The sequence below is a fragment of the Hyperoodon ampullatus genome (assembly GCF_949752795.1).
Source record: "Hyperoodon ampullatus genome assembly, chromosome: 6".
Classification (NCBI taxonomy): domain Eukaryota; kingdom Metazoa; phylum Chordata; class Mammalia; order Artiodactyla; family Ziphiidae; genus Hyperoodon; species Hyperoodon ampullatus.
The window spans coordinates 72,172,675-72,189,500 of NC_136919.1; the positions used below are offsets into that span (position 1 = coordinate 72,172,675).

Below are 16,826 nucleotides of genomic sequence, written 5' to 3' on the forward strand. Positions count from 1 at the left end.
AATATTGAATTTAAAAATTAATGGTTGGAGGATAGATGGATGGATGCATGATAATGGATGGTTGGTCCTGGCTATTAAGCGGGCTGAAGGAGAGGACCTTAACCAGGCCTAACTTTCAGTGTGTGGCAGGCTGCACACAATACCAAATTTCCCAGCCTATTTCTTTGCAACTAATGCAAAAACATGGCTAATATAGCTAATGTAGGCCTTTGGGAAGCAGCAGATTTTCTACTGAAGCATAGAGCAGAGCATGGAGTGTGTACACCAAGTTTCTCTGTTGCTCATGGGTTGTAAACAGCAAGGCAGCACTTCTCTGTGAAAAACACACACACATATATACAAAAATACCTCCAGCGGATAATGTGATGGGCACATTCAGCAACTACAACAAAATAAATAGGAGAGCTCACATTTCTACATTAAGGCAGAAAAAAGTTAGCTGTGTTTCCACAGTGTCTCTGTGACCTTCTTATTATTCCATTAGTTTTTGGAATAGTGTATAAAACACCAAGCTTCATGCTGACAAACACTGTATTGAAACTATTGCCGCAGTCAATCCAAACAGCCTTCTCCCATGGGTAAAATTATTATTTGGAATACAAGCAGAATGTGGTTGCTTGAGCAAGCTGAGCATAAATGAGGTAGTGATCCATAAGGTGACTCTAGTGAGTTTGCAAATGTGCAACTTTTCTGGAGGCTGACACACAGCAGAAGCTCTGCATTGCCCTTTTGAGCTGGTAAGCATTTTCTAGTCTCATCACCTCTTCAGGACTTGGAAGACTGTGGAGGATGCAGGCGTCTAAGGACAAGAGTTAACCTGACACAATGCTGACTTACCAAAAATAAAACCTTCAAATGAGATCACACTCCTATCAGTAGCTTTTTGAGCGTGAAGATGATAATTCTGCTTCTTCAGGAGTTCCTTTAAGTACTTGAACTCTTGTTCCATTGGATTAAGCTTTCAGGGGCTGGGTCATTTGGGGGTATTAACTCTATCTTGGAGAGGTTGGAGAAAAGTGGTGCTGGTCTAAAAATACAGCTCCCTGAACTTTCAAACCTTCAAATCTCTTTGATTATGTGGCTTCTTTTTCTTAATCTTGAACCTGGTTTTTAAAATTTTTTAAAAATCCATTTATTCTTTGATATCAGTAGAGTAAGTTCAAAAAGAGCAAAGATGGGTATAAAGCTTGGCATAGCTTTGTATAGAGAAGGAAGTTAAAGAGAGTCAGCATAATGATGCTGGTATGATTGCAGCATAATGAGACATCTGCTGAGTAGATCCAGGCACTGAGAGAGCTTCTCTGATAGTGATAGACTCCGAAAGTGACAAGCCCCAGTTTCTTCTGTGACATGGTACCAATTAGCCGATCTAAATGGGCACATATTTAAGTTTGAGGTCACGTACAGTTCTCAAAGGCTAGGCTGCCCCCAACAGCGAGGCTGTAACTCACTCTCTGTGTCATAATAGACAACAGTGGGAGAAGATCCCGGAGCTGTTTTTGAGGCCCCTTTTCCATATTTTGTGGTGTTGGGAGAGGAGTCATGTTTGCTGAAGACTAAGTGCATTTATCCATCACACCATTGGGAAATGCCCAGGGTCGGTTAGACTCTGAAGTTAAAAGAATGTAGGATGCTGCATTGGTACTAGGATCAGGGGAAGCTCTGTTCTCATTACATTGATTTAGCAGTGACACGGAGACTGGGCATGACCCACAGCGCCTCACTGCAGCATCGAGAAGAGGAAGAAGGCCTGTGTTGTATCCTTCTGGGTCAGCAGACCGCATATTCTGTTACCTGACTGTCCTCCCCTGTGACTGAAAAGTGCTAATACAGAGACCTTCGCCCAGGTGCAGACATTACAAGATTGGCTAATTATACAGTGTCCAGACAGGGAACTTGCCGGGCAAGGCAGCTCTTATGAGACGAACCATGAATGTCAGCCTGGAGCGAGCTGAACATGGACTCCTCAGACAGCAGTAAAGGCACATTAGCCGGGGAACCTGTTCCACCGTGAACACAAAAGCTGTGTATATCCAATAAGGGGAGAACTGTTCCCTTAAAAACCACCGAAGAGAAAAACAACCAAGCCCCTAAAATGTGCTTACTGTCAGCCTTCAGTATTTAAAGAGTGCGTGCTTCATTTGGGGCGCAGTCTGATGCTTGTTCTCCCTTGATTTCAGCTTCAGTTTTCTCCAGCAATCATTCAGGCCGAAGCGGGACAGCTGCTGGGGCCATGCCAACCCCACATCCTGTCAGTCACCCTTCTCCGGGACATAATGTACAGGGGAGCTCCCGCAACCCCTCCTCCCAGTTACCTGCACCCACAGCTGCGGACGTGGGAGCTGAGAGGTAAGGCCATCCGTCTCTCTCTTCTAATAGGTGGCACCGCCAAACCTCCCTCCACCAAGAAGAGCTTTGACAGTTGCTGAAGTTTATTAATAATCCATTGGTGGGTTGAATTACCCAAAGGTGACATTTTAAAAGTACATGCACAAAACACGTGAACCGAATATCTCATTATCTGTTTTATTTCCCATGGGGAAGAAAATAAAGATACTGGCAATAGCCCACTGAAGTGTCTGATGCTGGGAAAATGCATCAGAATGTTCCTGTCATTCCTCAGTTTGTTTCAGGGACTCAATTTTAAGGTAATGTCCCTACAGGTTGACACGCTTTCCAGATGTAAGATGGTACCTTCAGCACATAGATCAGTGGTGTTATCTTAAGAATACAGCATAAAAGGGCACAGGATTTTATACGCACTACCAGAAAGGGGCTGTTCACTGAATACTTTATGTTGATACTACCCTCATAAAGAGTTTCTGGAAGAAAATTTTTCAATCTTGACACTTCGGTCCCTGTCTTTGGACTGCCCAGTCCTCCAGTGGTGTGGACAGCATGCTACTTCTTTCATTCTCCTCTCCACTTGTCATCTGGCTTGAACTGACCTAGACATCCATGGGAAAAAGTTCTTGTGGGCACCCCTATGCAATCCTGGAATGGTAGGCATTTGGTAGACAAAATAATGGGTTGAATAGGCAACAGGAGTAAAAGTTTTGAATCTTTGATTTCACCAGCAGTCTGTGGTTTTGTTGGTGTTGGCCTGGTCTAGGAGTTTTTTTAATGTGTTTTTAAGTCCACTAAGCCATATTTTAAAATTTTATGCCTACCCTTTATTAATACATCTGTTCATTTAATAAGCATCTGTTGAATACTTGCTATGTGTCATACATTTTGCTGAAGATGAAAAGATGATTAAAACCTGGTCCTGCCATTATAGGATTTGGTAGTGAAGACAGACATGCAAACAACATATAGTAATGCTGGTTGGATAAATGATGTAACAAAGGTGCCACAGGAGCTCTATCTGTGCCTTGGGAGGGGGAGAAAAGAAAGACAAGAGTGATCTAGACATTACAGGAAGATGAAGGCTCTTCCAGATGGATAAATGGGGAAGAGCATCCAAGGTAGCCAGAGGAACATATGTAAGACATGAGAAGGGGAAGGACACATGGAGGGAGCAAGGTGCCAGTAACTCAGGTGGCACCATCAGGTAGACATGGCGGACAAAGTCAGGTGAGAATGGGTTGACTCATGGGGAACAACCATGCTGAAGATTTTACCCTTGATCCTACTGGAAGTGAAGAACCATTATAGACCCTTTATTAGGAGAGAAACACATCAGATTGTTGTTTTAGAGAAGGAACTCAGGTGACAAGATGGTAAAGTAATTGAGGTTTGAAGCAGGGATGAAAGGGAAAATAAGAAGGAGGTTATTATAGAAGTCCTTATGAACAATATGAGGACCTGAGCTAAGGCAAAGCAGTAAGGATGGAGAATTTATTCAAGGGCTATTAGTTAGGAGGCAGCATCACTAATTATAAATATATGTGTGGGGTAAAGAGGAGGGACCAAAATTCATTCCTGAGTTACACCCCGAGACATCAAGATGGAAAGTGGTGCCATTAACAAAGGAAAACAGGGTGTTGGGTAGAGGTGAGGGTGGGAAAGAAGGAATGATAATAAATGCACTTTAGGGTTTGGACTTTCAGGTGGCTGTAAAACATCCAGGCGGATGTGTCTGGTAGGCAATTGAAACATGGATCAGAATATGTTAGACTTAATCCTAACACTTCTATGTACATGGTTATGTGTAAACAAATTATTAGCCTTCTCTCACAGGATCTGTCAGCAAAGCAGTGCAAATGATAATAATCTATTAAGTTCACAGATTTGCCAGTTGTTGGATGTATTTCTGTAAGTTCAGATGAGCTTATTCATTTTAGGATTTTATTTAGATCCCAGTTGAGTTTTAAATGATATTATCCATGGGCTTCCCATCATCCCATTTCATTCTGCCTGGCCAAGCATCATACCCTACAAGGTAGTGAAGCTAAGAAACCATCCATAGGTACCTCCTCCTCTTTGTCTCATCTTATTGGTAGTTATAAAGACTCTTTACAAGAATATAAGAAAAAAGTAATCTGTGTGTCTTCTTTTTTGTACACAGCCTTTAAAAGAATCAGTGTAGAAAAAGATTTTAACCATTATTAGTGTCAAAAACAACAACAACCCAAACACCTGATTAAATCCCAGTTCTCACAGTTGCTAATTGTTTGATTGTGTTCCTTGGATGCTCCTGCTGCTTGGGTTGTTTCTGGTTTTGTTTTTAACATTTCATTTTGTTTTATTTTATGATTTTTTTTTCAATTTCATCTTTTGAATGTTGGTAACATATTAAAAAATTTCAAGAATGGCACAGTGAACACCCATATACCCTGCACCCATGTTCACCCATTGTTAACATTTTGCCACCTTCTCTCTCTCTTTCTGTCTCTTTCTCTTTCTGACTTGAGAGATCCTTTATTTGTCTGTTTGCTTGCTTGCCTGTTGTTTCTGAACCAATCTGAGAGAATATCAATGAGCTTTAACCCTAATTACTTTAGGAAAGATCTAAGAGGGACATTTTGCCTACATAATCACAATGTAATTATCACACTCAGGAAATTTAACATTGGTAAATGTATATTGTCTAATATGCAATCAATATTCAGATTTCCCAAATTGTGTGAATAAAGTTCTATATAGCTAGAGTTTTTTTTCTTTCTTTTTATGATCCAGGATCTAAGGATCACAGTTCTGATTTCTTTTTAGTCTTTTTTACTCTAATGAAGTTTCCCAGCTTTTAAAAAAATCATCTTCTTCTTCATTATTATTATTATTGCTTTTTTCATGACATTGACAGTTTCTAAAGAACTGAGGAGATTTATTTTGCAGAATGTTCCACAGTTTGGACTTGTCTGATTTTTTTTCCTCCTTAATAAACTTGTTCGTTTTGGGCAGGAATAACACATAGGTGATGGGGTGTTCCTTAGCTCTTTTGAGCCTTTGTTTACACTCATGGGGAATTAGGATTAGATGAACCAAAGCAGGTAAAACACCTAGCTTGTTACATGGCACGAGGACAGGCAACCTTGGCATGGCTGAGAGATTCAGGTTTGTAAGGATGTTGTCAAATGATTGCAGTGGCTGATAATATAATCATGGAAGGGAAAATGGAGAGGCAGAGGAAGGTGGTGTACTTTGCATGGCTGGGTGAATGAAGTGGATATTTTCACTTTTGTGGCTTTGCCTTTTTGCTCTGCTCTCCCCACAGGATGTGAGCCCCGTTCCTATGCCAGCCCAACTGGCAGGAGCAAGGGTGTGGAGGTTTATCTCTTCCAATCAGGTTTGGAGATGAGGATGACTGGAGAAACAGCCCTGAATTATTCACTGTGTTTGCACTAATGTCCAGCATAAAAACACTAAGAGGAAATGTGCTTACCTTCCGCTTTGGGTTTATATATCTTTGCCTCTGTTTGCCTGGGAAATTCCCCAGTAAAAACCCCAGCAGTTTTCCTAACGGAAATAAGTTTATCCACTTTGCGATTTTTAGTGGGAAACTGGCATTTTTTTCCTGCTTTGCGGGCATTGATTCATCATTTATTTAGCTTTAACTTGTTAATAAAATGGGCTGAGTCACTGTCATAAGTCAGGAAAGGTCCACTACATCTATCCAGTTAACATCTGTTTCTTTGATCCTTACCACCGTAAAATAAAGTAAACGCAAGTTCTCTCAATTTGACGAGGTTCCATTTTTATTTTGAAATATTATCTGAATGACACATCGTTTCAGTGATTTAAGCCGAACTACACCACATCACCTAATGTTGATTTAAAATTAATATGGGAAGTGGTGTTTTACTATGTCATATTGAACGAGCCAGTGGTACTTTATGACAGTGGGAACTCAGCGTCTTCGGAAATGTTAATTTATTGGGTTTCAAAGTATGTCTTTTAGACCAGAGAAAACAAACATTGATGGAAGTCTCTTTTTGAGATGGAGAAATCTTGCAATCCCAAGAATAAGTCAGCTGGATTTGTGTCACTCATCTTGTTCAAGAGCATGTTGGCTGCCTCTCCCCTTCTAAAGAAGGCCACAAATATGGTGTGCTCTGTAGCATAAGTGACAGAGTTTAGGGGACTTGTGGATTTACCAGAGTGGAGCGACATGTAAAGAGCTTCCTATGAGCCCCACCTCTGAGCCAGAGAAGACTGAAAACAAGGAAAGGATGTGCTCTCCCCGTGGAGAATGCATTCTAGTACAGGAATCAACAGCAGAGAATGTTAGGGACAATTTTTTTGGAGAAAGTAATCTAAACACCTTAACTGAATAAGGAATGTCAGTTTCTTGAATCTGTATGAAGTATTGGGAAGCCTTCCTGTTTTCCATTCATATCAGATGTGATACTGCTAGAATTCTAGGGACTTTGATATATGTGCGGTCTTTCTATGCCTTTGGGTAACCAGGGCTGGTCTTCACAGATAGCATTTTCTTATTCACCACTGGGAACATATTGTAGCTTTCCTGGATGCCAAGGGGTTAAAAACAGCAATTGTTTTCTATGTCATGTCTTTGCAATTATGTAAAGTTCTTTAGCTCTAGTCAAACCAACCTGCTCACTGACTTAGCTTGGTTGTTTTCTGCATCTTAATTCAGGATCTTTCTCTACCTAAAGAGACAATAAGGATATTCCCGTATTATCTTATTCTTGACTAAATGTTATCAGCTTGGGGCTTGGCTTAGTTTTCAGCCCAGAAAGCCTCCTTGCCTCTTGCAGCTCCCCAGTTAAATCTATCTCATTTATTTTCCATTTCCCAGATGTCCACTTGCTAACTGGATTATTAGTTCTTTGAGGGCAGGAACCTAAAATTTCCTTGTAACCTCCAGGGTTCCTGTGATGCTAAGGCAGGTTTGACAAGGGAAAAGGACCAGTGAGGGGAATGCCTAGGAAACGGGGGGTCATTGCCAACTCCCACTGCCCAGGTGGGAGATTCCTAGAAAGGATTACTCCCCTTGATTCATTGGTCTGAAGGATGGTGACCTCAAAGCTCCAGCATCTTATATAACCTGCATACTTCTATACAATACGTAGTTGCTCTAATATATATGTTCACACACACACACACACACTGCTAGGAGTCTCTTGCCATCACCCATTGCTGGGGTTCCCTTTGCTTTCCTGTGGTCTTTTTTTTTTTTTTTTTTTGGCGGTATGCGGGCCTCTCACTGTTGTGGCCTCTCCCGTTGTGGCCTCTCCCGTTGTGGCCTCTCCCGTTGTGGAGCACAGGCTCTGGACACGCAGGCTCAGCGGCCATGGCTCACGGGCCTAGCCGCTCCACGGCATGTGAGATCTTCCCGGACCGGGGCATGAACCCGTGTCGCCTGCATCGGCAGGCAGACTCTCAGCCACTGCGCCACCAGGGAAGCCCTCCTGTGGTCTTTAATACTAGATGCTCAATACTAACTGTTCCCACGTATTTGCATCTGTAGTATCTGAACAGCTCAAAACTAGGCCTGCTGCTTTGCTGTCCTTCCCTCCCCAGGACTTTCTTAGTAAACAGGGACACTGATATCTTCACCCACTCAGCTTTTCCATAGACACATACACATACACATTCTCTCTCTCTCTCTCCACATAATCTTTTATCTCTCTTTTTAATCTTCTAGTATGTTTGCAATAATGGCTAAAATCATACACATCATACAAAATATTAAAGTTTATCAAAATGAGGTTCATTCATTTATTAAATCATTCAGTCAGTATTTGGGCACCAGGCAATATACTGGACACTGAGGACATAGTGGTCAGTGAGACTGACAGGAGCCTGGCCCTCTCAAAGCACCTAGTCCAGCAAGAGCTAACCTGGTCAATAGGTGATCATAATTTTGGATGCTATGAAGGGGCGCTACAGGAGGCTGTGGAGGCATACAGAAGGAGTACCTAACCCAAAATTGGGGAGGGAGGATTAGAAGAAAAAATATCTCCCTGAAATCTGAAGGTCTGTAGAACCCAGCCAGGCAACGTCATATATACAAAAGCTAAGAGGAGAGAGAGCAAACGAAGACGGAGCTTCATAAATAAATGTAGGAGGAGGCTCATGAGCTGCGTTAAGGTGCTTGGGCTTTACGTAGAGAACAGGCTTCTGTGTATTTGGCTAAGACAGGTACTCTGGTGACTCTGGCATACATTTCAAAGGCCTCCATATCCTGTTATCCACCCAGCAAGAGTTCAGAACATATTCTGTGCCCAACAGAAGAAGAAATGATGAAGAATGTACGAATGATCTGTCTTGTCCTCAAGCAGACAGAGGCTGTCCTTTCCATATCCTAGACTGATAAGGCAACACAATGGGTTTTGTATTATTTTCCTTTTTAACACAATTTGTAAAGACAATTTTGTCCCTTGCAATTCCAAGCTTGTAGTTTATATAGTCATGACCTATTTAAGAAGATTTTGAAGAGTCAGTGTCAGAAAAAATTACCTCCATGTTAGAGACAAAGTGCAGAACATCTGAAAGTTAGAGCTCTGATATCAATAACTTGCCCTCACTGTTCTTATCATAACAGAGAAAACTTGAGTATTATTAAGAAGTGTCCACGTTGCTGTGTGTCATAATTTAGTTGCAATTTACCCAGTGAGCACTGCTCTCAGAGGCTCCTTGATGTGTATTACAGACCCTTTCCCACGTGCATAGATAGCTGACTTATAAGGCAACAAACACTGGCAAAACAAACAAACAAACAAAGCTTGTCAATCTTTATCACTGAAATAATTGAGAAAAGCCATAGTCAGAAAATAAATATAAGCCTCAAATATCCATTGTTATCAGCCTGAGTATTGGCATCTACATCATCCTCTGTTAGAGTCTATTGATAGGATGCTCACCTAATGTCATGTGGTCAAGAGCATCATTCTTTCTCTTTGGACTTCAGCACTTTATATTCAGAAAACAGTTATCCACATTTAACATGCCATTAAGGGGTCAGTTTCTTTCTAGAAAAGAGACATCCACAGATGTTCAAGATTAAGAGAGGTGGGGTCCAAAATCTACCACACACACACACACACACACACACACACACACACACACACCTACTTGAGAATTGCTGAATGTAACGAATGTTGTTCCTGATGTTGATGCTGTGAGCACAAAGAGGTAGAAACTTCCAATATCCTAGACTTGCAAATGGAGATTACAGCATTGTATCTTAGACGGAAAAGCTTGAGGTCCTTTTTCTGTTCTGTTTTCTTTAAATCTGTGGAAAATTCCTGGTACTTCTTGATGTTTATTCCAGGGCAGAATAGCCCACCAGTCTTAAAACTTCTTAAATATTGATCCATGACCACAGCCATGCTTCATCCTCTCTGGAAAATATCAGTTGGGTTATTGGCCTTTGGAATGACCTTTCTTCTCACAGAGATCTTCACCTTACTAATAGCTTCTTATAAATACGCCACCCTGACTCACTTGTAATAGTCACACGTACAGGGAAATTGGTGATATTTGTTACTTTCTTCTTACCTACCTAATGACTGTGAATGGCTCCTCTGGAAGAAAAATAAAACAGCAACAGCAACAACAAGGCATTGCTGAACTAGCTGCCATAGTCCACCCTGATCTATCTCTCATTTAAATTTCTGGGCAGATAACAGGATATGGAGGCCTTTGAAATGTATGCCAGAGTCACCAGGGTACCTGTCTTAGCCAAATACACAAAAGCCTGTTCTCTACATAAAGCCCAAGCTCCTTAATGCAGTGTGGTCTGCAAAACTTTTATGAGCCTAATTGCCAGAGTCCAATATATTTCTTGATAATGGAGGAAAATAATGAGCTAGGTCTACATGGCTGTCTTCAGCTTACTATTAAAAACCTAAAAAGCCTAGGAGTCAACTTTGATTCCTCCCTTTGCCCAAGCACTTTCATATAGAATTAACCTGTAAGTCCTGTTAGCTCTGCCTTCAAATACATTTTAAGCCTAATCAGCTCCACTCCTCCACACCCAGCTCACCAGTATCCCCTCCTGTCTCAAGTACAACAGCCCCCTAACTGGTTTCCTAACATCCAGTCTTACTTACCCACAACCTTCTACTTTCACCCTAGCAGCACACCTGGCCTTTGCTCCACACCACAACAGGAGCTGCCCTTTAACATGTAAATTGAATCATTGAGGATTTTCTGCTCACATCTGTGTTCCCACCATACTTAGAGTAAAGTCCAAACTCATTTTTATAGTGTGAAAGGCAGCAGTAACCCTGAGCAGCTGATTGATGCACTTCCATCTCCACATTCTCCTTTGTGTCACTTCATGGCGAAGCAGGAGATGCTGATGTGAGCATACACGTGTCACTCCAGCAAACAAATGGCTTGACTTGTGGTTCAAGTATTCGTTCACATCAGTTTGTTTTTCATGGATTTTAAATTTTGCAATGCACTATATCATCATTTTAGATTAATTATAAACGCATATTACAAACCATCTATTAGAAGGTCTGTAAAAGGAACTATAATTTTTAAGTGCCAATGAAGTTGTTTCACCTCTGAATGCCAAATCAGCCATCTTTATTTTGTTCCCACATTCCAAACAAATCCACTTCATGAGAAGCCCAAGATGACGTTTTTTTAGTCCCCTTGGATTTTCAATCAGGAAAGTGAGTCATGACAGTAAAAGGAATGCTTGAGGTAAAATAGAATTCCTTTTCTTGAAACCTCTACTTTAGTGCATTAGCGTGAAGCAACATGGAGTTCGCTAAGCCATTATAGTATTCAAATGTGGCAATGTGTTCTTTTCATATGCTTCCTCTGAAACAGCAAGTCATATGGAGCCAGAATTCCCAGAGTGAAAGCCCACAAGCCATTCTAGCCCGAGTCACGATATCCACATATTACAAAGTGCCTCATCTCTGATGTAGAAAAGGCTGTTCCAAGGAAAGCCTCTGCTTAATGTTTTAACAGTGTGATCTGGAAATCACCTTCATCTTTTCCCCTCTCAGGTGGGGGTAGTTGGAGAAATTGGCTCCTAAGAAACTATATCTTTTTTCAAGTGAAGGTCTGTTTGTTCATTAGTGGTGAGGACTCTATTGAAGTGAGCAGAAACCAAGAGACAAAGTTCCTTGGATTAGTCTTTTTGCCTCCTTTTCTGAGAAATAATCTTCAGTTGCTTTTCTGTTTAGTTGCAAAGAGAAAAACTTTTCTCTGTTTTAATCATCTTCCTCAGAGTAATGGTTGGAATCATTCTCCTGAAGATGTTCTCCCCCCAGAAACAGAAACTGGTTTCTGGACAAATATAATATTCAACTGGCCATTTGCACCAATTCGACAAAGGTACCATCCACCTGGACAGAAGAATTGGCACTAAGTTGGGAGCCATGTCTATGGAACCAGTGGTCTCTTCAACAGAGTATTTCTTCAACAGCAACAGCCAACATTTATTAATTATCTTTGCATAGTACTGGATGAGGTGCTGAAGATACAAAATGGTTGCAAACATCTGAGGATTTGGTGCTCTTTCCATCTGTAAAAGCCAAGAGTCCTTCTCTAATTGTGAATTTTTAAATATATGCTGTTTCTTTTCATTCATTTCTGTAGCCAATTGTTGAGTCTCATCTTCAAGAGAAGGTATAGAAATTCATTTGTGGTTATTACAATAGTAACCTGACATCCTTCAGATGAAGAAAAAAAAGCACATATAAACAGCACATGTTATTACTGAACAAACCACCACCCAGCTAGTTTCTTTTCAAATTTATGGATTATATTGACTTCTGAAGTCTCACTTGGCAGTGGCTTTCAAAGGCACCTGGCTGTACTTGGCAGGAGTACTGCATTGGAAGTTAGTTCTAAAAGTTCTTCTGATGTCAAGAGACTCGTGTTTTCAGTTTGTGACCATGAGAAAGGTATGCAAGAAGCTGTTTTGTAATCTACCTATACCTCTCTTTCTCATGTTTGGAGAAAAATAACACTTTTTTTTCTCATTTCTCATCTAGCATTCTCATCACACTTTCTTCCGAATGTTTTTCTTTCACCTAATGCGTTCTATTTCAAAGCAGACTGAACTCTATGCCTAACACTATGCTGAACAAGAGAAAGTCTTCCCTTTGCCACAGGACTATGAGTTAATCCCCTTGCTTTGACCTACTCAAAGCTGCCCAAGGGACGATATCATTACAGAATTTTTTTTCACCGCAGAATTTTTGACATGAAATGTCTAAGACCACTCTGGATAAATTTTCTTCTGGTTGGCACTTTTTTTGTAAAGAGGATTTGGCAGAATCAGACTTTTCTTTCCTTTCTCCCCATCACATCAGATTCTGAAATAGACAACCAACCAAGTCACAGCCAATTCTTCAGTCAAGATATTCCAAAAAACCTGGCTCTTGGTTAAATGTGTCCTGCATAATTCATTTTTGTAACATATCCTGGATGTCCTCTCCTCCTCCCTTTGCATTTCCACAGGGGAATAATAGTGTGATACCGTGGGCCATATGTCACTGTATACAAGAAAAAACACACTTCTCTGCCTTGAGCATTGATTACTTTGTTTTCTTGACTTACAACTTACTCCCTAAACCCAAGTGGAGAAACGTTCCTCCAGAACACTCTACCCTTTCTATTTCCCACAAGCACTCACTCATTATAATATATATGTGTCTTTTTTTAAAAAGCCTTGGTGATCATTTCACCTATAGCCAACTTCACAGCCCTCATTTTGTCATGCTCTGTGGAGGCTCAGGCAGTCATTTTTGAGTCTTAGTCTCGTCCAATGTGATAAATTATTTGCAGTTAATATTGACCCAGACTCTTGTAAGGAGAAAGAAACACTAAGCCCTTCCTGGGGATGGCTTCAGCTCTTTGACTAGTTTGGAACAGAGTCCACAGATGGACATACAGCTCTTGGCCTGCTTTGGTCCTGCCCAGATGGACAGTGTTGCAATTACCCACACTTCCCCAAGGCCGTTTCTTCATTTCTGAAAGCTGGTCTTGATTGTCTCAGAAGCAGAATTCAATTTGCAGTTCCCCCAGTAACGTGCTGTGATTCATTCGGGGACAAATCTGGATTGAACTGAGTCCAAGTGTCTCTTTTGTGAGACAGAAGGGAAGTATAAGTAGATACTATAGTCACCCAGATGATTCAGCCAGGAATTCATGAAGTGATTCATAAATCGTTATAAAGACCACTAAAGACTACTAAAATGGAGCGCTGTCTGGCTATACAAAGTGGGGTATTATCATTGGGGGGTTTTTTTAGATGTTAAATCAGATGTGTAATCCTTAAAACTGTTCTTTTCTTTTTAGGTTTTGAAAAGGATTCCTTTTTTCCCCCTCTGCAGTCAGCCAACTGCTAAAGCCATTTTTCATTGATTAGTTTTCACAGATGAATTTTAAAACCACTACAGATGATACCCCACAATTCTTTGGGGAAATGAAGAATACCTCCCCAAATCTGCCATAGACCAGTTTCTATTCATTATTTCTACTCCCTGGCAGCAAATCAATAATATTTTTCATGTGAATGCAATGAAACTAGCTGTTCTGATGCATTCTTCCTTCTTTGGGAGGTCTGTAACCCCCATGGAAGAAAGAAGGAGGGGGGGGTAACTATCCAAAGCACATACCAACCAACATTTAATCTAGCTGATCATGAAAACACCTCTTTTCAAAGTGTCAACCCCCAAAGCAGTGCTAAAACATACAGTCCCACATGGCTTGCACTGCTTGTGTATACAGTACAAATGAAGAAAAGTGAGACATATTTATGACATGTGCTTGATTTGCAACACAGCCTATTAGTAAATTTTGTTTGAAGAAATACAATTGTTAGTTGACATAGAAATACTTTGGATTTATACACAAGGGAAAGAGTGTAACTGAAAGGCGTTATCCAGCTGGAAAGACTAAAGGTATAAGCCTGGCTTGGGCACAAAGAACCCCAGTTTAGAAATGAGCAAATTCACCAAAGCAAACTGGGGAATCACATTGTCAGATTCTTAAAGGCAGTAGGTTGCTGATACCCCCCATCCCCATCATCTGGCAATGAGGAGCGAAACCTCAGATGCCCACAAGAGTCCTCTTCCAATCCTCCCTCAACCCCTCTCTCTGCCTTGCTTTGCATCTTCACTAGAGAGCATCTTACCTTATTGGGATAAAGTGGTATCTGGAGAACTAGCTGTGTGACTTTGGCAGATCATTTCATGTCTCTGGGCTAGATACAGTGGTGCTCCACTGCCCTTCAGCTCCAATATTCTATGATTGTATGGATTTGTGAGCTCAGGATAATTCATTGGGAAAGCCAGTACCAAAAAAACGAGACTCTTACAGAAGACCACAACTAACTGCTCCTGGAACTAGGAAATTAACCAGGTGAGTAAAAGCCTCGCCTTCTTTGAGCCTCTTTCCATAGTCAAGAGAGAAAAGAGTGCTAAGATTTTTTTTATTTTTCGAGCTTCATAGATATTCTAACACAGTGCTATTAGACAGCTCTCAAGCATTGGGTACATTTTAAATCAGGGATACCTTAAATGTACATTCTATTTAGAGCAGTCATTCCATAAACATGTGTCAATCATCTGAAAGGTGTCAGACATTCACTGTTTAAAGTACTTTGATATCTGTGAGTTCCTAATTTAAAATTGTTCATAGTCCACCCGGCCCTTCACCTTGCATCCTTTATTTTTCTCTGTAGTACTCATTTCCTCTAGCTCAATACATAGTTTGTGGGTTTAAAATTGTTCACTGCCTGCTTCCTCTCACACAAACACGGAGATCTGTGTCATGTGTTACTCTCTCCGTAGTGCACTCGGAGCACTTGGTTGTTGTTCAGTAAATACCTTCTGAATGAATAAATGAATATGTTATCGCAGATTTTATGATCCCCGGTAAGAGTTGAGGTTAGCTTTATTTTGCACTTGAAACTGAGGCTGGGAGAAATCAGGATATTTATTCAAAATTACCCGGCTGGTAAGGGATGGAGCCACACTCCAAGGCCGGGAGGTCTGACTTCTACTCCATCTGTCTTCTACGACAGCCGTCTGCTTCTCCTGCCATTTGCAATTTCTCTGCACATGAACCTCACCAGTTCTATGTGTTTCAATTGGGACCTATTGTTCTATGAAACAATCTAAGATTGAGTACTGCATCAACAGGAGAGTGCTTTGCTTCTGGCCCACATCACTGCAAGGTTGGGAAGCTCAATGTGAACAGAGGGTGGGAGCAGGCCACAAAAGAGAAGGAGCATAACCAAGTAAATACCCCCAAATTATCAGACATTTCCCAAGGTATATGTATAGATAAATATTTGCAGAAATCTTTCCAAGGTGTTTTTATTTTTTCCCCCAGATCTTTGGTGAGCACTTTAAAACCTGTTTCCTTCTCTCTGTCTCTTTTTTTTTGCAAACCATTGAACCATGGCTTAAGCTAAGGTTATATAAACTCCTCCACTAAATGAGTGGAAATGGTTGACTCAATTCTCTGGTTTGCTTTTGTGTGATCTGCTTCTGGTAAGCAGTGATTTTTAAAAAAAAATTCTGGTCTGTTGTGTGCATTTTTACATAACAATCTTCTATTGTTTCAAAGAAGTATGAAAGGCCAAAGAAGAGACTGGTAAGCTATATCAAATGAAATCTGTGAAATGTCAACTGCAGATCAGCAGCTGGGGAACAGAGTTGGACCTAGAAAGACTTCAGACAGTCTGTCTTCTGGCTCTTGGACACTGCTGTCACTCAGAATGAATGAGAGTGATGTCATCTTGTCCTGACATAGTGGGGGAATGAGATATTCCTTAGGAGAAAAATTATAAATCACTGCAGTTTATACTCAGCATCAAAATTATTTATTTATTTTAGTATCAAAAAGTTTAATTCATCTTCTTTGGAGTTAAAGAAAATTTTTCTGTTTAGGGCAGAAAATTCAAATCATATTTATTTGACCGTGTGTGCGTGTTAAAAAGACTAGGTTGGAAAATAGGTGAGGACACTAAGAAAAAGGGATTTTGAGGCCCCCTCTACTCTACCTTCAGTAACAATAACATTTTGTGTTTTGCTTAGCAAGTTTCTGTTTAAGCATGCATGTTTTTTGTTTGTTTGCTTGCTTCTGGAGTAAATGGCCTCAGACTACTCAAGTTTCTTGAGTCCCTTTGGCTGTTTAAATAACATTCCTGGCATCTCTCTTGCTATGATTTAGTGATTGCTTTTGGTTGCTCCCAGGGCCTTGCCTTGAACAGTAGGGCTCTCTCTTTCTCTGCTCCTCTCCTGCCCTCTCATCCCTGATTCTAATTTGCTATTTCTATTTCTATGAGCTAGTTAACAAGTAAGCAAGTTTATAAAAATTAAAGTTAATAGATTGTGAGAGATCTTTCAATAAAATACAATGTAGTGTTTTTAGGCAGTAACAAAATTGATTCTATGTGCTGTACTTGAAAGTCAGTCATTTATGCACTCGTTTCTTAC

General features: G+C 40.6%; 1 protein-coding gene across 1 annotated transcript in view; it reads left to right on the plus strand.

The window, feature by feature from the left end:
• The window catches only part of GLIS3 (GLIS family zinc finger 3), a gene marked incomplete at both ends in the record, with an annotated part of 507,055 nt that overhangs the window by 457,995 nt on the left and 32,234 nt on the right, over positions 1-16,826 (plus strand). Inside the window, one exon of the mRNA XM_079706423.1 lies at positions 2,181-2,349. Within this exon, the coding sequence (XP_079562549.1) occupies positions 2,181-2,349 (169 nt within the window). The remainder of the gene's footprint in view (positions 1-2,180; positions 2,350-16,826) is intronic.